The 24,143-nt window shown below is 34.2% G+C and overlaps 2 protein-coding genes across 12 annotated transcripts; one reads left to right on the forward strand and one right to left on the reverse strand.

The window, feature by feature from the left end:
- Window positions 1–13,261: 13,261 nt before the first annotated feature.
- Window positions 13,262–19,268, reverse strand: LOC147943222 (nuclear pore complex protein NUP93A-like). The gene is made up of 12 exons (XM_087513020.1): window positions 19,080–19,268; window positions 18,067–18,688; window positions 17,626–17,942; window positions 17,230–17,296; window positions 16,799–16,929; window positions 16,559–16,625; window positions 15,906–16,169; window positions 14,803–15,660; window positions 14,427–14,725; window positions 14,032–14,098; window positions 13,698–13,757; window positions 13,262–13,589 (listed from the first exon to the last, which is right to left on the reverse strand). The coding sequence occupies exons 2-12, from the start codon at window positions 18,430–18,432 to the stop codon at window positions 13,515–13,517; spliced, it is 2,571 nt and encodes an 856-aa protein (XP_087369146.1). The 5' UTR covers window positions 18,433–18,688; window positions 19,080–19,268; the 3' UTR covers window positions 13,262–13,514.
- Window positions 19,269–19,553: 285 nt separating this feature from the next.
- Window positions 19,554–23,180, forward strand: LOC147943223 (glycosyltransferase-like At2g41451). 11 transcript variants are annotated; one of them, XM_087513030.1, is made up of 11 exons: window positions 19,625–19,828; window positions 20,000–20,043; window positions 20,156–20,253; window positions 20,360–20,411; window positions 20,640–20,916; window positions 21,012–21,064; window positions 21,281–21,389; window positions 21,484–21,621; window positions 21,706–21,750; window positions 21,849–22,035; window positions 22,117–22,426. In XM_087513030.1, exons 7-10 carry the CDS (start codon window positions 21,363–21,365, stop codon window positions 22,023–22,025), a joined length of 387 nt encoding a protein of 128 aa, XP_087369156.1. In that variant the 5' UTR covers window positions 19,625–19,828; window positions 20,000–20,043; window positions 20,156–20,253; window positions 20,360–20,411; window positions 20,640–20,916; window positions 21,012–21,064; window positions 21,281–21,362; the 3' UTR covers window positions 22,026–22,035; window positions 22,117–22,426. The 11 variants fall into 10 exon arrangements, 4 of the variants coding, with proteins under 4 accessions (XP_087369154.1, XP_087369157.1, XP_087369156.1 ...); XR_015598227.1 differs by lacking the exon at window positions 20,000–20,043 and adding an exon at window positions 22,567–23,180 and having other exon boundaries at window positions 19,613–19,828; window positions 22,117–22,190; XR_015598232.1 differs by lacking the exon at window positions 20,000–20,043 and adding an exon at window positions 22,567–23,180 and having other exon boundaries at window positions 19,620–19,828; window positions 22,117–22,190.
- The last annotated feature ends 963 nt before the right edge of the window (window positions 23,181–24,143 follow it).

Consider the following 24,143-nt stretch of genomic DNA (forward strand, 5'->3'; position numbering starts at 1 on the left):
TTTCTTAATTTGCTTGAAATGTGTGAAATAACACTTATTAAACTTCGATAGAAATTTATTAGCATATACATATTACTATTTAACATAATGTTAATGATGATATCGAAAAGTAATGTATTGTATTTGTATGAGTAGAGAACTCAAAAAAAAAACTAAATACAAAAAACTTTTAATTGAAAAAATAATTGATAGAAATGAAAAGCAAAAGGGGTCCGTCCATGTTGACAAGTGGGACGAGGGGTAGCAGTGTAGCACTGCGTGCGGTATGTGCGGTGGTCTGTCCTAATTAAAAGGTCTATAAAACATGCCTGAAAGAAAAAAAAATTCGAACTTGACCATATAGATCTTCAAATAAGTCAATTAGTCACGTGTACGTAGGTAGAGAGTCTTTCATATTTTCGTGACACATAATATAAGTCCAAATACGACTTTACTCGATGTTCATAAAAGTTGAAAAAATATCGTATATTACGAGAGGCTATCATTTTTTCCCCATAAACAAAATAGAAATAGCCTCCTTCCAATAGAGACGTACGAGTCTGCCTCGGTCCCATTTCATTAAGAACAAAAAAAAGGCATTAAGAATGTAAGGAAATTCATATCACTATATTCACAAAAACAAACTATATCACATCTTATAATTATGATTTATGAGTCTCATAACATAAACGAATCTAATTTTCTCAATAACCATTATAGAAGTTGAACCAAAAGTTTTTGAGATTTGTCGGCGACACCTTCTACACCTTTTTTACTCGATGTTCATAAATGTTGATAAAAAAATCTCTGTATATTACGAGAGGCTATCATTTTTTCCCCATAAACAAGATAGAAATACCCTCCTTCCAATAGAGAGTCTGCATCGGTCCCTATCATTAAGAAAAATAAAAGGCATTAAGAATGTTAGGAAATTCATATCACTATTTTCACAAAAGCAAACTATATCACATCTTATAATTATGAGTCTTATAAAATAAACGAATCTAATTTTCTCAATAACCATTATAGAAGTTGAACCAAAAGTTTTTGAGATTTGTTGGCGACACCTTCTTTACCAATCTCTGTACGTAGCTGATTAATTGGGGCTAATGACCGACTATGTTGATGGCGATGAATTAATTAGTTTTGGCCTCATTACAGAAACTGCAATAATACCATAATTACCGAAGAAATTGGTGATTTATAAAAAGGTTTGGACACTAAAGGAGTAACGACCAAACAAAAACAATGTTTGGACACACAAAAAAAAGATAAAAAGGTTTTTACAACAATTATTACACACATGTTTTTTTCCGGTGGTGTGAAGAGAGAAAGAACCATTTGCAGAACAAATAGTGCATGCAGCCAGTACTACTAGCTAGCTATAAGCCTACAACATTGAGATCATAGTTTCTTCTCTCGAAGAGGTATGACCGGATATATATATATAATCAGGGCAGCAAAAAAATCATCAGGAAAGATCCTAGACAAGGATTTGTTTTGGGTAAATTAAGGCATGCAGGGTTTGTCGTTCATTCTTATTCATATATTAATTGTGTAAGCACGTCCGTTGGACTATATAAAACATGTTTTCCCTGAAAAACCTTAATGATATATAATAAGATGGGGTTCCACGTACGTAAGGGGAGACCAAAATACTCCAATGCACATATAATATTAGTTTAATATCTCATGACTTCTTCCGTACTAGTCCCAACCGATTTATAAAATTTCAAAATTATAGCTGCCGGATAATGACAAAAAAACAAATTAATATAGGATAGGGCTGCATGGGAGTCTTCTCGATCGTCGTCTTACCGTCTCTTCTTGTTTTTCTTCATGCTTTTCGAACATTATTGAATAGCAAAAAGCAAAAGACAAAAAGCTAATGGCACGCAGCCAGGAATTAAACACCATACAAACTCATATTTGTCGTACCCGGCCTTTTGACGAGCTTCCACGGCGAGAGCCTGTTGACGAGCTTCAGCAATAGTGAGAGGGTTCAGCAAGTAAAGATGGTCTCGGATATTTTTCCGCAAGCCACCAACGAAACGAGCCACTATTTGCTGGTCCGAATCTTGCAGATCAACACGCACCAAAAGGGAAAAGAATTGGGTGGAATATTTTTCTACTGAATCCTCTCCTTGTCGCAACATGTGCAAGCGTTGGAACATCATTTCATCGTAGTTGAATGGTAAGAACATCTTACGCATCTTCTTCTTCAGCTTGTCCCATGACATGTTTTTAGGTTTACCCGACAGTGCGCGCGCTGCCTTTAGTTGCGACCACCAAGCTGCGGCTGTTCCACGGAACCGCATCACAACCATGGGAACACGTCGCTCCAAAGGTACGTTTTTGAACTCAAGAGTCTCCTCGACCGCAAAGATCCAATCGAGAAACTCTTCCGCCGATTGTCCGCCATGATACTCCGGAAGTTCAAACTTGAACCCTTGCTCCCACGGCTCTTCTGCAAACGGGTTATATTCATTATTGCACACTTCTTCTGGCTGGACATTGATGTAATCCTCCTCTTTCTGGATGGCGAGAGCTTGCACCGCCGTTGCCATCTGCTTGATATCTCGCTTGAGTGTATGCACATCGTCCGTCCGAGCCGGAGGGGCCATGACCAAGGAACGTTAGCGATTTCTGCTGCTGAAGAAATTTAGAGCTACACGCTAATATAAATATTGGGCTCTATAAATATAGGGCTCTTAGAGCCGCTAGGGTTTCATTGTTGATAGGGATGTATCCGATAGTTTATATGGAAACAAAGTAAAAAGTAAAATTAGGTTTCACCTAAGTAATTAAATTTGTTAAAACACCGAAAGTATAAAGTATTAGCTCTTTCTCAATAAAATATATATATATATATATATATATATTATATATATTAACATTTTTGTGCTATACCATTTTAGTTTTACTTATTAAAAAATTATTTACAATAGTATCTTTAAAAAATTGTAAAAAAACCAATAACTAATACCAAAAATTTCTAAAATATCTTTACAACGATATTCTGTTTTCCTTTAAAGTTTTTGAAAAAACCATAATAATCATATTTTAAAACAAAAATCCTAAAATTCTCTAAAACAATATTAACAATTATTCATTCTACTTATAAATCCTAAATGTAATCAATATTCGGATCATTGAATCAAAAATTATATCAACAATCCATTAAGACAGGAAACAATATCTAAGTAACAAATTTGAGCTTTAAATACTATCACTAACAATAAATATAGTATTAAAACATATAAAACTAAATTAAACATTAAATATCTTCTGGTTATTTTCTCACCAAGAATTATTCTTATCAATAATAAAAGGTAAGTAAATCGTAAAACACCAAAAGTACTGTAATAGTATTAGCTCTTCTCAGTAAAAATATATATGTTTCCTTTTTCTTTTCTTCCTTTTTTTTTTTAGGGGAAAAATGATTGCATAAATTTGTTAGTATTATATTCTGTAATATAAGTAAATAGTTTTACAACATGTCATGTTTTGCGTAAGTTATGATATACTGATATATAGTGGATTTTGATAAAAAAAAAAATTGGTATTGTCTAAAAATAAAATGATATAAATTTAAATTTAACTAAAATTAATTATCTTATCATTTTTAAAAAAAATTAATCAAAACTGAATTTATACAGATCTGAAGCGTTAAATTAAAAGATAAATTAATTGATGGCATAGTATATCCAATTAATCACATTTTTTTCTCGTTGACGAAGATATGGTGAAACAGAGCTCTTAATCGTATTGTCCTATAGTCTTAAACCCAATTAAAAAAAAACCTTTCCAATGCATTTTCCTAATGGAATCATCTTTATAATTGTTACCCACTATACTTTTTTTTTCTTTTTGTTAAAAAGTGTAATTAATTAACCACGCTTTCTTACATCATCTTGACGACAATATATAAATGGAATGGTTTCTGATCTTACAACTCTCAATTTGTTAGATATGGACAAAAAGATGACACCATTTCAAACAATAGCTAGAGAAAAATCAAGAATAATGGTTCCATCTATACAACACGAAAGTCATCATTTTCACAAACCTCTCTATGACTATACTTCGAATTAATTACACCTTTAACTATATCGATTTCTTTACTCCTTGTCTTATTATGTGTTGCCGTTTTTCTTCTTCTGTCGTTGACTTCTTTACTCCTCTGATGAAATAAGTAGTAAAACAATACCAGAAAAAATACCAAAACAAAAAATATAGAATATAAAATAGGGAGAACAACTAGATTGACCCAAATTAAGAGGTTAATTACTAAACTAACTCATAAAATGTGAGGATTAGATAAATTATTTTTTTTGCCTAAAATACCCTTTTTGCTTTATTAGGAAAAAAAATAAAGTTAAATTTACCCTTCCAGAATTTTTTTAAAGAAAATCTAAATATTTTCAAAAGTCTGCTGGACTAGTTGTAACAGATTTATTTGTGTATGACAGATTTATTTTTGCACAACCGATTTATTTTTGTATGACAGGTTTTTTATGACAGACTTATTTTGGACGACAGATTTTTTTAACTACAGTTATGACAGATTTATAATTGATGGCAGATTTATTTTTCACGACAGACTTATTTATAAAGACATCACAGATTTTCACAATATATGACAGATTTGTAAAATGTCTGGCATATTTATTTTCCACAGTTATTTCAGATCTATTTTCTTGATTAAAAGTCTGTCGTAACATAACAGATTTTTCTACAGAAAAATAATTACTAGGTTGACCTCTAGTGATAACAGATTTGTTTTAAGTTACGACATATTTTTTAATTTAACTAAAAAATTGTCGTTTGATAACAGATTTATAAAATTTTTAAAAAATTGCTAAAATGACCTATGTGAATATCATATGTTATGACAGGTTTTTTTTTATGCTATGACAGTTTTTTATTTGTTTCTAAAAATCTTGTGTTTGATAACAGATTTATTAGATGTAAAATGTAAATATAGTGACAACATATTTTTTTTTATGCTATATTTTTCAGTCATATTTTTATTAATTATATTTTTTATAAATCATATTATGAATCATATTTTTAAACTCATATATTTAAAGCATATTTTAAACATTTTAAAATTTTCCTAAATCATATTTATAAAATTAACATCATATTTTTATATATTATATTATATTTTCATAAATCTTATTTTAATACTTTTTATATACATTATTTTTTAGTTATAATTTCATACATTATATTTTTAATAAAACTTATTTAAACTATATATCTTAAACTTCATATTTTTAAATCATATCTTTATACATAATATTTTTATTAACTATTTTAAATCAGTTTTAACTAAATGATGTTAAATTAGATAATTATAACATCACTTATAATTAATTGATGTTATGTCATATATATTTGCTTCACTTGTAAATAAACAATTTAAAAATAAATCATTTACTTGTGTGATGCAATTTATATGATACAATACATCTAATATTTTGTAGTGAGCCGCGTAAAATGCATCTAGTGGAGAAGGAAGAGGTTGAGCGGGTTGTGGAGGAGGAGGTCGAAAAGCCTGAGCGCCAGAAGCTTGTGGAGGAGGAAGCAGAGCCTGGGCTAAGGGAGGAGGATATGGAGCTCCCACGCCAAGAAAATCATATCCGTGTTCAGCAACGTAACTGTTTAAAACATGATCAATGCTGCAAGAAAAAAGAAAAAAAAAGAATTAGGGTCTATGGATGAAACGAAACCTAAGCACAGAACATAAGCTAAAATGAGGGATATGTACAAACAAACAACACGGCGAGAGAAGCCTAATTAATGAATTGTTTAAAAAAGTACTTTCACTTGTTTCCATAAATAAAAACCATCATATCCGCTAATCAGCACAGCAAGTGGTTTCCGTAGAAACTGATCTAATTCATTACTACTCTTTGCAGAGATTGCGTAAAAAAGTGCCAGATTAAAATTTTATCCTGAAACCTGAAGGAATATCAAAGAGTTTACCTGGGTCTCCCGTAAAACAGCGTTTCCTCGCCATTATCACTGTAGCAAAGAATAGCTACCTGACCTCCATTATAACTGTAGTAAAGATTGCTGATAGATTGCGACAACAGTTCTTGGTGGATCAATATCACGAAGCTGGATTATATAACAAAGTTAAAGTAACTTCTCATCTAAAACCATTGTTTGATTATAGACATTCATTATTTACCCGACGCTAAAAGCAAAACTAGCTAGCTAGATGACTTGAAACAATGTATCAGTTTCACTTTGTCAAATTATTGAGAGATCTAAAGGTCAACATCAACTAAAAATTTAATTTTATGACTTACATTCCGATCAATTGAGCATCTTCTTCACCCATCCTAATTAAGGGCAGTTTAATAGGATCAAGTGTGTGTACTCGAATTCTCACTTTGTGCAAATGTTTTCCTTCGATCATAATCCACTTCCCATTCATTCATATGGCTCTATTTGTTTTTGGTTTCCTTAGAGGGTTTATAAAGAGTTTAATTTGTGTTTGATTCGTACTGTATAATTTCTAAAAGGGGATTAACGGACTAAGCATTTTGTATGGTTTTTATGATTTAATGGAATTTATTGTTTTTTTTTTTATTAAATGATTACGTATGTAACTGAATTCGTTTTTAAACTCCGGTCTGCTGAAATTGTTACGGTATATTGTGAGAATATTTAATTTTGTAGAAAACCGAACCGAACCACGTTATAATATAGTCAGTTGAGGATCATATTGCATTAGCTAGATAACTTGAGAGAGATATATAACCAACTAACTGGTTCTCACCTTGAATTGATCATCACTTATGTACCAAAGTATACTCTTAAATAAACATGTCCAGGAGCCTATTAAAGATTGGGTTAGATCCCTCTAAGAAATTAAGGAGATGAGCCTTAACTAGAAAAAATGACAAAGAGATGGTTGGATGATTTGGTATCTTGGATTGGATTAATGAACTGTACACCAAATGTGCCCCAATCGTTCCTATGTTGTCAAGAAAAAAAAATGCACATTCAAAAATCTATTGGCTAAAGGGAAATAGATGGTAAATAGACAATTTCAATACCTTTTCCACTAGATGCCGTTTCATCAGACAAAAAATTCAAAAGATGGCAAATCGGACCAGCGCTACATGAGCCCTTATTGCTTACCACGGTGGAACTAATCTAAAACTAATCAAGTAGATATGAACATAAATGGGCAAAATCAGAATATTTAAATCGAATATGTATCATTTGTTGGTCTAATATGTATAAATGTGGGACTGTTTTCACATAGTTTACTTAAGTTAATCATATTTAACAAAATTAAAATCTAACATTTAACTCTCGCAGTTCTAGATGTAATACTAGAAAAATTGGTGCACATCCAAGAAATTCAAGTACAATTGGGAACGGAGGGAGTGCAGTATATGTTTTGGTGATTAGTCTAAACTGGTAATACAAATTTGCTGCTCATTTTGGTGGTGATATGTCAAATTTTAGTATTACATAAAATTAGATGTTCTTATATTATAGTGGTCAATTAGTGAGATTTACATTGATCATGAGGATGGTTTATTCTCTTTATGAAAATTGATCAAACATTGATTTATATTATATAGATATATAATTTTGTAATTGAAGTCCATACAAAATAATAATTTTAGCAAATATATCATTAAATTCAACTCAATTAATGAAGAAATATCAAAAATATTAAAAACTGACTAGTAAGGAAAGAAGTTAGCAAATATATCTAAACTTCCAGCTATTTGGTTTATTCTCTTTATGAAAATGGATCAAACATTGATTTATATTATATAGATATATAATTTTGTACAAAATAATCATTTTAGCAAATATATCATTAAATTTAAATCAGTTAATGAAGAAATATTAAAAATATTAAAAACTGACTAGTAAGAAAAGAAGTTAGCAAATATATCTAAAACTCCAGGTATTTTGTTTATTCTCTTTATGAAAATGGATCAAATAGATGTATAATTTTGTAATTGAAGTCCATACAAAATAATCATTTTAGCAATTATATCATATATCATTAAATTTAAATCAGTTAATGAAGAAATATCAAAAGTATAAAAAACTGACTAGTAAGAAAAGAAGTTAGCAAATATATATAAAATTTCGTGATATTTGGTTTATTCACTTTATGAAAATTGATCAAACATTGATTCATATTATACTAGATAAGGACACGCCCGATGTGCGGGTTTAAAGTTTTATAAATTAAAGTAAATTTTATCTTTGTTATAATACACTGGTTTGTGTCTATTTACAAATCTTTTATGTATGTTACTATTAAAATTGTATTTTTTTACACCTAAAAATATACTCTATGTTACAAATATATTCTTTGTCACCACCTAGAAAATGTCTATATAAACACATTAAGCCAACTTTACTTTCACTTCTGCATAGTTTTTAATTACTAAAATTGTTGGCTCAAAAAACATTTTGGATAAAAAATATATTACATAATATACTATTCAATAATGTATCATCACAATAATGTATGACCACCATGGAGAAAACTTCGGCTCCTCCCTCATCCCTTATGGAGAGAACCTTGAGTCTAACCTCCTCCATACTAGAGAGAATCTTGGTTCCGCCTTCCTCCATTAGGGAGATAACCTTGCGTCTAACCTCCTCCACCTTCCTTCCTTGGGGAGATAACCTTGTGTCCAACCTTCTTCACCATAGAGAACCTCGGCTCTGCCCTCCTCCTGTGTGGAGAGAACATGTTCACGCCTTTTTGCTATCTCAAAAATGCCTTGCTCCGACAACTATGAAAGTAAAAACCTTTTTCTAACGTCATAAAATCTTTTGATAGTAACTAATCTTAAATTTTCCAATGTATTCGTGGAAGTTTCTTTGACACACCATGATGTAGTCTCTGTCTCTGTAACGCCTCAACTGCCACCTTGTTTAGTGAGCCCATGTCCACTCTCAGTCCATGGGCCCACCTTCCTAAGTGGGCCTTATATCTATTCCTGGCCCATGAATCCACACATATTCGATTGTCGGTTTGTTACGTCTAGAGGCTTTAAAAACTTGTTTACTGACCCTACATATAAAAAAAAAGTTTTTCCTGTGTTTTGTCCTCACTCGCACAGTTCCGACAATCACTTCCAGGAAGGTTACCCATCATGAAATTCTCTCAGGAGCTTTGACCGAAAAAATAAGTGCATTCTGGTGACATATATGACCAAATCAATTTTTGTGAAAAAAAAAATGACCAAATCAATTCTTTTAAACATTTTCGCAAACTAGGTTGTCAAAGTCTTTGAGCTCCTATGGATCTATCAACAACGATTTATGTTTTTACCATCTATCTATCTATGTTTGTTGTAAGCTTGTGTTTGATTAGCATATTTTATCCATCCATTAGGTTGATGCTTCTACTCGCTATCTCTCTTTGGGATTGAATGACTAATGGTAACAGTTATGTTTGCAAAAAAAAAAAAAAAAGGTTTATGACCAACCAATCATGGTTGAGAAATTAGAAGAAAATTAATTTGACATAATTAAAGAAACAAGAGAAAATAATAAGCACGTAATATATGAATCCCAAATAATTCAAAGATGAAAATATTAATTAAATAAAACAATCTAAAAATACTACAATAAAATTTGGAAAAGAAGACGCATATATTAATTTTTTCGGGTCGACATTTTAGTCTTACATAACCCCAACTGAAAAAAAGAAAGCAGGAGAAAATTTTGGTTTAAAAAAATACGAAAAATTTACCTTCCCATTAAAAAAGAAATTCCCAATTAAACAAAGTTGAAAACAGTGTTTTTGAATAAATTATTTAAATATGAGACTATCTATTTTTATATAGAAGTAAATATTTACAAAATTTAGAATTAATAATTAACTGTATGATTTCCTTAATCCATTTTTTTGTAGAATTAATAACTTAAAATTAAAAATAAGTAAATAATATTATAATTTCGAATTTTATGAAATATATATATATATATATATATATATATATGATATCCTTATAATTATTTTTTAAAACTTTGTATTGTTTTATAAATTCTGTAATTTTTGATAATTATCTTTTCACATTATTAATATTCTTTAAAACAAAATATATATATTTTTTTTGTAATCAAATTCCTCCTATTAAATATTAACGTTTTACACATGTCAAAATCTAAGATTGATAACTTGACACATGTCAAAATCTTGTTAATGACTAACTTTCAAAACCCAACTTTATATAATTAGATAGATATATAATTTTGTAATTGAAGTCCATACAAAATAATCACTTTAGCAAATATATCATTAAATTCAAATCATTTAATGAAGAAATATTAAAAATATTAAAAACTGACTAGTAAGGAAAGAAGTTAGCAGATATATCTAAAACTTTCAGATATATGTTTATTTAAAATATTTTCGTATTTTGGTCTAAATATATATGCAATTGGTGCTTTTTGTAGATCTTGGCTGCAATCACTTATCAAATAGTCCCTGCTGATACACAGTATGCTGAGATACCTCTTGCTGCTGTAACATACACACACCAGAAAAAGGTTCGTTTTGGTCTTCACTCTTTTGACACTTAAACTTCTGCATTTCCTATTGGAAACAGTTTGAGAAATTGTAATATCTCTTATTGTACAATGCTTTACCTAAGGTTTTATGCTTAATAGTAAATGTCTAGATCTTTCATACCAGCGTTAAGTGTTTTATAGAATTGTACACTTTTTTGTCTTCTTTCTGCAACTGGTTTTACACTTTTACCAAAGATTGCTAGGAACCTCGTCAAAACCTTAGGGTAAACTATGTTTATTATTCTTGGAGTTTATCTTATAGTTTGTTGGATGCAAACTATACCATCTTCTGATATTCGGTTTCTTGTAAATCTTTACGAATTATGCAAGGATATATAAAATTAGCAGAGGTAGACCACAAAGGAAAAGCAAAGAGTTTGCACATTAAGTCTACTATTCGAAAAGCCTTGTGTTTTCCCGGCGGTTCAACTCTCATGCTTTCTCATTTGTAAAAATGAATCTTTTTTACTTAATCCTGCAAACATTGAGATTCCCTCTTCATGGAAATATTAGTGCGAGGGATCTCCACAGTCAGCAAGAAATAATTATATTGCAGACAGGTCCTGTGGGTGGAGATTCGGTTAAACTTGGAGAGAGCGTTGGTGAAAGCGTATATCTTGACTGTAAGCTTTTAAACTACTTTCTATGATTAATACCCTTATTTTGTTTCAATTGTTTTCATCAAATAGCCTAAGAAAATGTGGCTACAAATAGATGAAGTAACTCACGCAGGTTCCTTTTGTGTAATACCATATTGTGAAGCATTTGAGTTTTGTTAAAATTTTCTGTTATAATGTGCCATATAGGTCTCTCCAGTATCAGAAGTCCAATAGACTCCAGCACTGGAAAGGAATACAACAACGTGAGTTCTCCAGATCAAGCTACCACAGCTGATAGTGAGACCAAATGTTCCACACCGGGGTTGAAGAGATCTTGGGAAGCTTCACTGTCTTCTCTGCAATCCAAAAGGATTAGGGCAAACCAGAATAATGACTCTGAGATAGCAAAACTAGACTTGACTCTCAGCTCTGCAAAGCAATCGAACGATGGTTCTTCCTCCAAAGTGGATATAACTAAGGATCCTCTTCCCACAATTTGCAAAAGAAACGATGTTGAACAATGCAAAGCGGTGAATCTTGGAAGCTCATCCAAATGGACAAGACTAACAAAAGAAGATGTCAAGAGATGTTTCATGCTAGAGTTTGACAGATCTGTAAGCTTGGGATTTATTATTCTTTTAGTTACTTGTATAGTTCTTATTCATCACATCTTTGTATTTCTCCTTTTTTTTTTTCTATCTGCAGGCATTCATCATTGCTTCAACATCAACTTCAGAGGAAATGCTCCAATGGTACAGAGAAAGAGTTGTATGGACTGACGAGAATATGATCCTAAAACTTATTAGGAAGGGGATTTTGACTCGCATTTATACACCAATGGTCAGTTAGTTTTACAATACCAAATCTAAAACATTACATGATCCTCTTGAGTTCTTTTGATCCAACAAAAATCTTTTCCAATCTTTTTACATGTTATAATCCAAGAGCTAAAAGAAGCAGGTGTTTTCAGCTCAGTGGTAACTTCAGCTCACAACTCTTCAAACTCAAGCATTACTAAGAAATCATCTCAAAGGAGACTGTTGGAGTATGATCTTGATGGTGAATCTCAAGCAGCCTCAGCGATACCTCCACAATCATCTCCGAGCTTCGAAACCATCCAAAATGTTCAATTTTGACTTTCTTGAAGGTGTTTACAAATTTGCAAGAGAGATGAGAAAATGTAAATTTACAAATTTACAAAGTTTACAAACCTTTGAGAGTCTTCTTGTCATCAGAAAGCTGGGTTATGATATAAATGACCACTGCCGCTATTGATATAGGACTCCTCCTGCAAGATCCCAAATAACGATCTTTCAGTTCTGCTATGTCCATCTTGGTCACGAGTATCTGGGGAGAGATAACTGAAACGTACCTTATGTCAAACTCCTCAGATTTTTGCACAGCTTCCTGAGCAGCTTTAACCGCATGGTTGGACATCCCGAGGTTAGAGCAGAACCTTCTCTGCAATATCAGCAAATAGAGAGCTATGAAACCACAATATCAGTACTAAGTTTTAAGTCAAGGTATAGGAAATCCTTACTCTAAATGGCAAGCCTCGTTCTCTTGAAGTGTTAAGTTTCTTCACAACCTCTCCATAGATGTATGCCTTTTTCTCATGAATGGGTATGTTAGCCAGAGCCACAAGTTCTTTGCCTGGAGTTGAGGACACTCGAGGACTTGAAGCCACCGGCACTAGTTGACCAGCATGAGCCTCTCTGCTTGTATCAGCGAAATTCGTTTTAGGTAGCATTAATATTCTGCTGAGGCTCTGAAGGAAGTCACGTTTTTCTTTTCTCCAATCCTCCTGCCAAGTTAATTCACATGCAATATATAGCATCCAAAACCTCTAATATATCCTGTCACTAAGCAAATCATCCATATCCATGAAAAGTCTCTTTAAAGATTATTGATTGCATAGTACAATTGACAACTTTTAAGTAGGAATCAACAAAACGCCTCTGTAATGAGTTATCAATCTTTCTATGCAAAAGCATAACGAGAAGAAACCAAATACTAGGAGGAAAAAGAAGTAACGAATAAAGTTAAAGTGGAAATATGGATAGCAAGAATACAAACCTCCAGCACTTTCATCATGTAGTTGATAAGAATGAATACGTAATCTTTATTTCTTATCTGAAGGATACAATGTTTATAACGGAATGAGCCTCCGGGACATCACCGGATCAATAACTCGATTCCAGAGCAACACATACGTCGCTAACAATCACCAAACAATGCATAAAACTGAATAACGAACAGAGTAAAGTCTTATATACAATCTTAGTCACGTGCTCCTTCCTCTCCTACGCTTCAGTCGCACGTGTCTTCTTCCTTGTGTACACTATGTATGGCTTATCAGTAGTCATTAAAGCTTCGAACATTATCCTTTTGGGCTTCCTGTATAGCTGATACCATAGCCATTTCATGAACCTAAAACAAAACAATAAACAACACACATCATAATGGCCATGCATCGCCAACCAAGACAATCAATCTATATTATAATATATGTAGTAAACATCCGAGAAACAAAAGTACCTGTTGCAGGTATTCTTCAACGCTCGTCGCCTCAGCAGGAAACACATCCTCAAATGTTGTCTTTGAAGAGTATTTAAAAACGGCAAAAAAAAAAAAAAAAAAAAAAATTAGAAAAAAACATCATATAGTGGCAGAAGAAATTAATCACATTTGAAAACAGACGGCGAGCTGACAGATGTGTAAGCAAGAAAGCAAGAGATGATGAATTCGTTTGCAAAAAAACAAAACTACTTATTCTTATCTCAAGGCAAAAAAAAACACAAAGTAATCCTTCAAGCACATTAGAAGAAGAATCACAACTAAAAATGAAAGATAGAATAAGACAAATATTCACCTTGAGCTCAAAAGATTTAAGATCACGAGCTAGTTGCTCTGCATTGATTCCCTCCCGTGCGAGTAGTCTGTAATGTCCAACAACAACAACAACCAAAAAAGACAACAGAATCAATGAACCATTAAAAAAGGAACCTCCTTTTGTTCTGTAACTGACAATGTGGTTTCTCAAACGTGTAACAATAATGCAAGAGGTGGATCCCCAAATAACGAAAGCTGCGTGATATAAATCCAAAAACCAATCTCCAGCGGGAAACAACTTTGCATAAACCATGTACTCTCATTAGAAACCATGTGATCTAAACGTTTTCAATGCTTTGTAAAGTCCAAATCCAATATCTCAGAAGGGGATCTCAAAAGGGGGGGAATAAACGAAAAAATCAGAAATGGGACTACCTTTCAGACATGGTGGCGATAGTTTTAACGGTTTGAATCAAAACACGATCGGAGTTGGAGTTACGGTTCTGCCACCTCCCGAGAGAAGAAGAAAAGAAATCACGGGAGGAACCATTGGGCTTGGCGATGACAGTGGTGAGAGCACTATCGGCGAGAAGAGGGTTGGTTGGACCACCGACACGGTTGGGATCGCTGTTGGAAGACTCATTAGCAAAGGTACGCCACTCAGAGGTCTCATCGATGGAGTGAGATTCCAAGGCAGCCGAAAATGCACCGACTCTCTTCTGTATTTCTATGGACTGGGAAAATGAAAACCATGGTGAAAATTCTATAAAAGACTTAGGCTCCAAACAATGTTAGATGAGAAGTTACTTACTTTGTCATATAATCCAGCTTCCTGACATTGATGCGCAGCTTCAACCAAGAACTGCTGTCGCAATCTAGAATCAGTAAAAAACCTTCCAAGCTGACCTTCTTCACCAGAACCTCTTTCCCCAAGCATAAAGTAAAGGCCACCTTCTCGAAGCAGAATCTCAGTCAGCAGCTGCTTCAGCATAAAGTTTCTCTGCCTCTGTTGATCCGTATTACTTCTTCCAGACCAAGCTAATTGTCCCCCACCTACAGTAGCAGCAGCTTGTGCATAATACTCTACCGCCATTTGGAAATCTCCATGATGCAAAAACATTGACCCATATTGCCTTATCATGCTAGATGCCTCAGCATTAGGATCCATCACACTTAGTTTGTGGCCAGTCCCAGAGCCTTCTGATAAAACGGAATGGTCCACTAGACAAATAGCTATATGAAGAGCATCGATATTATACCCTCCATCTCCTGCTTCTTTGGATAAGTGCATGATAGCTGGTAGCAACTGAATGCTGAGAAGCAAAACATATGGATATACCAAGGGGTCTTTACCATTCTTCGTGTAGTATGAAGGCTCAAATTTATTGAGATAGGCCTGAAGATCATCTAAACTGTACGGTGCAAGGCCATCATTCAGGACCACAGATGAAGATCCACCAGTGACGTCCCTTATGCATGATAATTTGAACCATAAGAAATCTTCAATTGTGTTGAATAGTGTAGACAGATCCCTCAGTATGCGCTCAATTTGCCTACGGGAGCCAGAAATGATGGTGTAGAGTAAAAGTTTCTTCTGCATGTTGACTGATTTTCCGCGAGTTACCTCAGCACCAGGAGTATCATAAGCGTCCTTAAAACACATAGCAGGCTGTACAAAAAGTCAAAACTAGGATCAGTAGAAAGCACACCCAAACAGTCAATATGAGGGTAGCCAGTTAAAATGGCTGCTGCATAAGAGGTAGAGTGCATACCGAACAAAAAGTTATAACAATTCTAGCTTGACTTCTTAAAGTAGTTAGGGGAAATTAATAGTTTTCAGCTAGACGTATCGACAGTAATTCAAGGAAAGTGAACTAGTACTAAGTTTTAAGTCAAGGTATAGGAAATCCTTACTCTAAATGGCAAGCCTCGTTCTTTTGAAGTGTTAAGTTTCTTCACAACCTCTCCATAGATGTATGCCTTTTTCTCATGAATGGGTATGTTAGCCAGAGCCACAAGTTCTTTGCCTGGTATTGAGGACACTCGAGGACTTGAAGCCACCGGCACTAGTTGACCAGCATGAGCCTCTCTGCTTGTATCAGTGAAATTCGTTTTAGGTAGCATTGATATTCTGCTGAGGCTCTGAAGGAAGTCACGTTTTTCTTTTCTCCAATCCTCCTGCCAAGTCAAATTCACATGCAATATTTAGCATCCAAACCCTCTAATATATCCTGTCACTAAGCCAATCATCCATATCCATTGTCTTTTTAAAGATTATTGATTGCATAGTACAAATATACAATTGACAACTTTTAAGTAGGAAACAACAAAATATGCGCCTCTGTAATAAGTAATCAATCTTTCTATACCAATAAGCGGACAGCATCAAGAGATAATGAATTCGTTTGCTAAAAAACAACTTAAAAAAAGAAATTTGTTTGAGGACCATGTGAAAAGAAAACTACTTATTCTTATCTCAAGGCAAAAGAAACACAAAGTATTCATTCAAGCACATTAGAAGCAGAATCACAACTTAAGATGAAAGATAGAATAAGACAAATATTCACCTTGAGCTCAAAAGATTTAAGATCACGAGCTAGTTGCTCTGCATTGATTCCCTCCCGTGCGAGTAGTCTGCAATGTCCAACAACATCAAAGACAATAGAATCAACACTTGCTTGTGGACACTAGCTACTCCCATTTGAAAGGTTGAGTAATGAAGGAACATTTCAATTGTTTCATTCTCCCACCCAAATTAGCACTCCACAACTGATTGAAAATATAAAACTGAAGGTGAAGGGGATTACCTAGTGGCAGCAATAGACTGAGAAGGAGCTTCGTTCCTTAGGGTTTTAGCCTTGAGCTTCTTCGATAACGCTTCCAACTGAGCAGCTTTAACCGCATGGTTGGACATCCCGAGGTTAGAGCAGAACCTTCTCTGCAATATCAGCAAGTAGAGAGCTATGAAACCACAAATTCAATGCAGCCAACAAATTAATCACATTTGAAAAGCTGAAGGCAAACTGAGAGATGTGTAAGCAAGCAAGCATACAAAGGAAGGAGTCTAATGTCTTCGATACCAATAAGCAGACGACAGCAAGAGATGATGAATTCGTTTGCAAAAAAACAAAACTACTTATTCTTATCTCAAGGCAAAAGAAACACAAAGTATTCATTCAAGCACATTAGAAGCAGAATCACAACTAAAGATGAAATGTAGAATAAGAGAAATATTCACCTTGAGCTCAAAAGATTTAAGATCACGAGCTAGTTGCTCTGCATTGATTCCCTCCCGTGCGAGTAGTCTGTAATGTCCAACAACAACAACAACCAAAAAGACAACAGAATCAATGAAACATTAAAAAAGGAACCTCCTTTTGTTCTGTAACTGACAATGTGGGTTCTCAAACGTGTAACAATAATGCAAGAGGTGGATCCCCAAATAACGAAAGCTGCGTGATATAAATCAAAGCAAGCACATACAAAGACCAATCACCAAGCGGAGACAACATTGCATAAACCATGTACTCTCATTAAGAAACCATGTGATCTAAACGTTTTCAATGCTTTGTAAAGTCCAAATCCAATATCTCAGAAGGGGGGGTGATAAACGAAAATCAGAAAATGGGACTACCTTTCAGACATGGTGGCGATAGTTTTAAAGGCTTGAATCAAACCACGATCGGAGTTGGAGTTACGGTTCTGCCACCTCCCGAGAGAAGAAGACAAGAAATCACGGGAGGAACCATTGGGCTTGGCGATGACAGTGGTGAGAGCACTATCGGCGAGAAGAGGGTTGGTTGGACCACCGACACGGTTGGGATCGCTGTTGGAAGACTCATTAGCGAAGGTACGCCACTCAGAGGTCTCATCAATGGAGTGATCGAACACCAACTCCGTCTCCTTCTTACAATCCGTACAATACGCATCCGACATGATTACAGAAGAACCCTATGTTTTTTTTTTTGTTTAACCAAGAAAAAATAAATTTAAAATCAACAACCCTAAAAAATCGATCAGCAGAAGAAGCAGTAGCTAGAACCAAAGTTAAGAGCAGAACTAGAGAAGTATTTACATTGACTTTCATGTCGTATGAGGCAGTGGCCAGGAAGTAGCCTTCTCGTGGTTCATACTTCACTTGAGACACAAGGTTAGCATGAGCAGGGATAATGTTCAATGACTTTCCCATTCTTAGATCCCAAGTAGGGAACTGACTATCCTCACCACCAGATGCCAAGTGATAACCATTAGGAGAGAAGTTCACTGAATCAAGCCCATAAGAAGCTGCTAATGTTCCAACTTGTTGAAATGCAATTCCATAGACACTGCGACTGTGACCTTCTTGCAAAAGCAGCTCTGCGCCCGTGTTTATATCCCGCAATCTCCAAGTTTTTGTCAAAGAAAAAAAGAGAAAAAAGAGAAAAAAGAGAAGACGGCACATGTTTTTTTAGTTTTTTTTTAGGAATTGCAAACCTAGAGCAAGAACCACTGCTGCAACAATAGAAGTAATCACCACAGGAGTATTGAGTTTTATGGCTGGGTTGCGTTTTTTAGAAAGTGTTTGAAAGTGATGAGTAGAGTTGAAGTTGATGTGAGCAAATTTGTTAAAGTTCAAGCCAAAACTAACATGCTGCGAGATTAGTTTTTTCTCCTCCTCAGGGACAAGAGGATTAGGAGGAGGAGGAGAAGAAGTCATCCTGTTCAAAAAACATCATCATCATCATCATCAGAGCTTATTTGAGGCGATTTTGGCGCCAAAATCAATTTGGGGATAAAGTTTCGCTAAAAAAAATTCACCTGAGAACTAATCTAATCAAATCTAGTGGAAAAAAAAAACCGAACAGGCGAAGTCACTAGAACAACGATCATCATACAAAAACAAACTAGGATGAACAATTAGGTAAGTAATCGATTTTCCCGCCAAAATCAATTTGGGGATTTCGCTAAAAAAAATTCACCAGGAGCCCTGAGAACTAATCAAATCTAGTGAAAAAAAAAACCGAACAGGCGAAATCTGAAAAACCTAGGTCATGCGAAGCTAAACGGGAAACCAAAAAAAATTTCGAGGTTGAAGATGAACCGATGTACCTGAGGAAAACAAACTTGCGAGTTTATTTATTTGAGGCTTGCGTGAGTCTTGTGATAAAGCTGAGACTGAGAGAAACACACAATTAGGTCAGCGAAGACGATGAATGTTCAGAGGGAAACGAAAAAAAAAGGGATGTTCAGAGGTTGAAGACGATGAATGTTTCTTTTTTCTTTTTTTTTTTTGTTTATAAGGGGAAAAAAAACGAATTAAGTTTCCGCGTTTAGACTAAACCGGTCTAATAACCGGTTTAGTTTTAATTTCTTAATTAGCTGATTACGCAATTAACTGAATTTTTTTTTTTTTTTTTTTTTTTTTTTTTTTTTTTTTTTTTTTTTGTTACTTACATGTAATTTCTTGATTACGCAAGTAAACTGAATTTCTAATTTCGTAAAAAAAAAAAAAAAAAAAATTAATTACGTTCCGCGTTTAGACTAAACCGGCTAATAACCGACTTAATTTTAATTGTTTTTTTTGGTTCACTTTTGTTTTTGCCTGAGATCGAGAGAGTGGGATAAAAATAAAAATAAAAATAAAAAGCTATAATATTTTTCTCAGACGAGAGAACGAGTTTAATTTGGAACTCAAATCCAGATCGTGGGGAACGAAACGAGCCCAACGAATCCTCCGATCCATGGCAGCTCGTAAGAGAGCTTCTTACGATGTACAACAACCCGTAACATGTTTTGTTCCTGTGAGATGCGTTCTGAGGCGTAACATGTTTGGTTTAAAAAAACTCAAATGTTCAAGTGTGAGTTTTTTTTTTTTTTTTTTTTTTTAAACTTATCTATCCATCTACTATGAATCTAGTAGTATCCTAGAGAGCAGATATAAGGAGCATCTAGCTTTAGTCATATTTGTTTTTAAAGTACCCTCTGTGGTCATTGCCATTGCTAATAAGAGCTGATATAAGTCATTACAGAGGCGCATATTTTGATGTTGCTACATTGTTTTCCAAGAGTGTTGGTAATCATTCTAACATGTTTCTTGGTTTTCTTTTAATCCTGTCTAGGCTGCTCTTACAGTTAATTTCTTATGAGAAAAAAGACATTAATTTTAGTAACTTAAACTCTTTCAGCAAGTGTTGAGGTTATATAGCAAAGAGCTACCTGACATGAGATACGCTTCAAACACTGCGAAACAATCTGCGTTTCTTGAGAGATGTGTCTCTAAAGGGTATAAATCTTCTCTTTATCATTAGTTCATAACCTTTCTTTAGTTGTTTCAAGTTGGACTTCTGTTGAGAATAAAACCCATTTTCTTAATCGCACTTATATTGCAGAAAGTATTGTTCATTGGTTTTGAAGTCCACGCTTGGTGGAGTCTCAGATGAGGTAATTAAGAACCTTTGGTGATTTTCTCTCGTTAGTTCTTGATCAGAAGCAGCTTAAAGATATGTATTTTCTATGAACTTTTCACAATTTGAAAATCTTATGCACTTAGGAGTTTGCTGTTTTGTTCCAATAGGCAGAATCTGTTTTATTTAATCTACCAATGCATCCCATTTAAGATTGTCTGCTTTACTGCATCTCAATTGATTATTTGGCGTGTGCTTTTTGTAGATCTTGGCTGCAATCACTTATCAAATAGTCCCTGCTGATACACAGTATGCTGAGATACCTCTTGCTGCTGTAACATACACACACCAGAAAAAGGTTCGTTTTGGTCTTAGAGCAGACACTGCCATGGATATTTATAACGACGAGTACTTCAGCTGGATTAGAGCAGACACTGCCATGGATATATTATCACAGGGTCATTGGAGTTTCAACTTTTTATCTCTTCGTTGAAGGCACTGCTGCTTCCCCAAATGCATCTCGAGTTTTGGAGACCATCCCTGTGAGCTTTCTTTTTTTTGTTACAATTGATCTCTGTTCGTGAATCCTGATTTTGTCTTTTATGTTGTAATTCACAGTGACATTATTTGTTTGCAGGGTGTAAATTTTATATACAGGACAAGAGAACTAGAAGAAGAGCAAGCTAAGAGGTAGTATTCTTGTGTTTTGTTTTGTCCTTAAGTTATGGATTTAGAGCTATCTAGGTAAAGATATGAAGGACATAAAGGAACCAACTGATCTGTTTTTCTAGACAAAGCCTAGAAATAGTGGTATAATTGATTGGTGTGCTATCTTGATATATTAAAAGTGAAATGGTTGTTGTAGAGGTGTTATTTTTGAAGTTCCATCTCATTTTGGTTTTACAGCCGGATATGGAATGAGACTTGGTTGGCGAAGTTTTTCTACAAACCGTGTAATTACGAATTGTTCGTGAAACAAAACTTGAATATGGAAATGGGCATCACTATGGCAAGGGTACTTGTTACGTTTGACTTATTCAGTCAGTCAGTCACTAGAAAAAAATGATAGAATAGCCAACTTTTTTCACATTCTCTCTCCTTTTGCTTAGGATGCTGCTGGTATGGAGTGGATACTGCATCTTGACACTGATGAGCTTGTACATCCTTCTGGAACCCGTGAATATTCCTTGAGAAATTTGCTCCGAGATGTTCCTGCAGAGGTGGATGAAGTTCTCTTTGCAAATTACGTGAGTTAGAAAAAAGTCTTTCAAGACATTGGAATTGTGGTTTTTCCTTCGGGTTTGGATAACTCGCAAATGTTCTTGTTTCAGGAGAGCAGCGTTGAGCGAGATGATATCAAAGAACCTTTCACTGAGGTACACAACATTATCATATAGAGCTTCCTATATATCTTGAGATGTATGCTCCTATGAGTATCTATAACATATCCCAAAGTGTTTTTTGTAACATGTAGGTATCAATGTTCAAGAAGAATTTTAAACATCTTCCTCGAGATGTTTACTATGGAAACTATAAAAAGGCAACTCGTGGCAATCCAAACTATTTTCTAACCTATGCAAATGGAAAATCTGCTGCTCGGATTCAAGATCATCTTCGGCCCAATGGTGCTCATCGATGGAACTACAAATGAAGAACCCAAAGTATGTTCTTGTCCTCTCACCTTGGCTTAGATATTCTTTTGCTTTCTTAATCTGACATTGATCCCATCTTTTTTGCGACAGCGTCATGGAACGACAAATGCCCTGTCTCCTGAGGGTTTGAGCTTTTTCATGTGTTCACGCATTTTAGATTTGTTGTGAGACTCACTTTTATCTCTTGATGATTTGTTATCTTCAACTTCTATTTGCGGTTTAATCCTCACTTCAGCTACAATGCTTTTGATGAATTTCTATTAAAAGCTTTGGGCTTCCCTACAAAAACGTGTTAACTGAAGACTTAACTCTGAAGCATCAATGTGTCCTTGTGTGTATGGTTCATCCTTGTGTCTGTAACTATAATTTCATTCTTTTTAAAATCTGTTGTTTCCCTTTACCTCTTAAGCCTCCTTACTTTGTTCGTCATTTTGTTTCTCTGTGACATGCATCTACCTTTCTTTCTTCCCCTTTTAAGTCAATAGACATTGCTCTTCCTTCGAAAAATAATCCATAAGGCCTGTTTCTGATCTGATACAGGTGATTTTGAGTATTGTACTCGGATCTTTAGGATGAATCAGAGAAGGTTGAGTCTCTCACTACTTATTTTGTTTCTCAAACATGGGAATGGTTTTCAGCATGAGGAGATCTACGCTGTTGTAAAGTAATTCATTACGATGGGAGCGTTTGCGGGTGCTTGTGAAATGGTCAGGTTGGCCAAACGAGGTTGTATGCCAGGCCAGCTTTAGGGTCAACCAAAGATATGGAGAGCGACCTGCTCTAAAGTCAGGGTACCAAGATTCTATATGACACTGATCAGCTTTTCCAGTGCAGAAACAGTTATCGAAATCTGCAGCTGCATGTCCGAGGGTTTCTGATGCAGACATGATAAAGAGTCTCTACAGACAAGTTTTGAATGGCCGGTCTGGGATTCGGATGACAAGGGTAAAAGCTTGGTTGAAATTTCTCTGACGCAAGTAGACAATATTCCCAGCTGTTCTCAGAGTGTCCCCCAGAACTTTTGATGTCCTAGCTAAAGACAGAGCCTTCAAACTTCATTTCTGAACCTTCATATTCTATCATTGCGAAGTGTTCAAGCAAACATGCATGAACTAAATGATTCAATTTACATACTTGTTTCTTGTTTTACTTAATTGTGTGTGTTTCAATCTCTGATAATGACACGTTTTATTCCACCACATCACATCAAAATCATAACTAAAAGGTTTAATTTTGACACACACTTTTGTTTTCTTGTCCGGAAGTAAATCATAATTAACAAAAAGGTTTTACAACAATTAGTACACATATGTTTCCATTTTACGATTCCAACAAAATTGTTACTCCCTCTCTGTTTCACAAAAATAAGTTATTTAAATTTTTTTTATATATAAAGAGCGTTATTCTCCATTTTCAATGTATTTTTATGCTAAATTTTTTAATTTATCCTTAAATCTACATTTTATTTTATTGAATTTAAATTATTAGCCACTTATTAGGATAAATATGTAAAATTCAATATTTTCTTAATTTGCTTGAAATGTGTTAAATAACACTTATTAAACTTTGATAAAAATTTATTAGCATATACATATTACTATTTAACATAATGTTAATGATGATATCGAAAAGTAATGTATTGTATGTGTAGAAAACTCAAAAGAAAAAACTAAATACAAAAAAACTTTTAACTGAAAAAAATAATTGATAGAAATGAAAGCAAAAGGGATCCATGTTCACAAGTGGGACGAGGGGTAGCAGTGTAGCACTGCGTGCGGTATGTGCGGTGGTCTGTCCTAATTAAAAGGCCTGAAAGAAAAAGAAAAAAAATCGAACTTGACCCCATCATATTTTCTGTTTTTAAATTTGAAAACAGAAATTTGAAAAACTGTTTTTAAATTTGAAAAACCAAAATGACCAACAAAAGGTTCCAGAACAGATATAGGCTGTCTAGTTTCAGATAAAAATAAAAAATCAGGTCTATGCTTTCCCCACAAATCCCTGAGATACCCAAAAGTTGCTTTATTCCCCAATACCTGACAATTCCAACTTAAAATCTTCATTTATCCGCTGTTGGTTTGGGTGGCTTGACTCCACCAGTTGGATCCTTCTCCTGA

Source organism: Camelina sativa, chromosome 5 (genome assembly GCF_030686135.1).
Source record: "Camelina sativa cultivar CO46 ecotype springtype chromosome 5, ASM3068613v1".
Classification (NCBI taxonomy): Eukaryota; Viridiplantae; Streptophyta; class Magnoliopsida; order Brassicales; family Brassicaceae; genus Camelina; species Camelina sativa.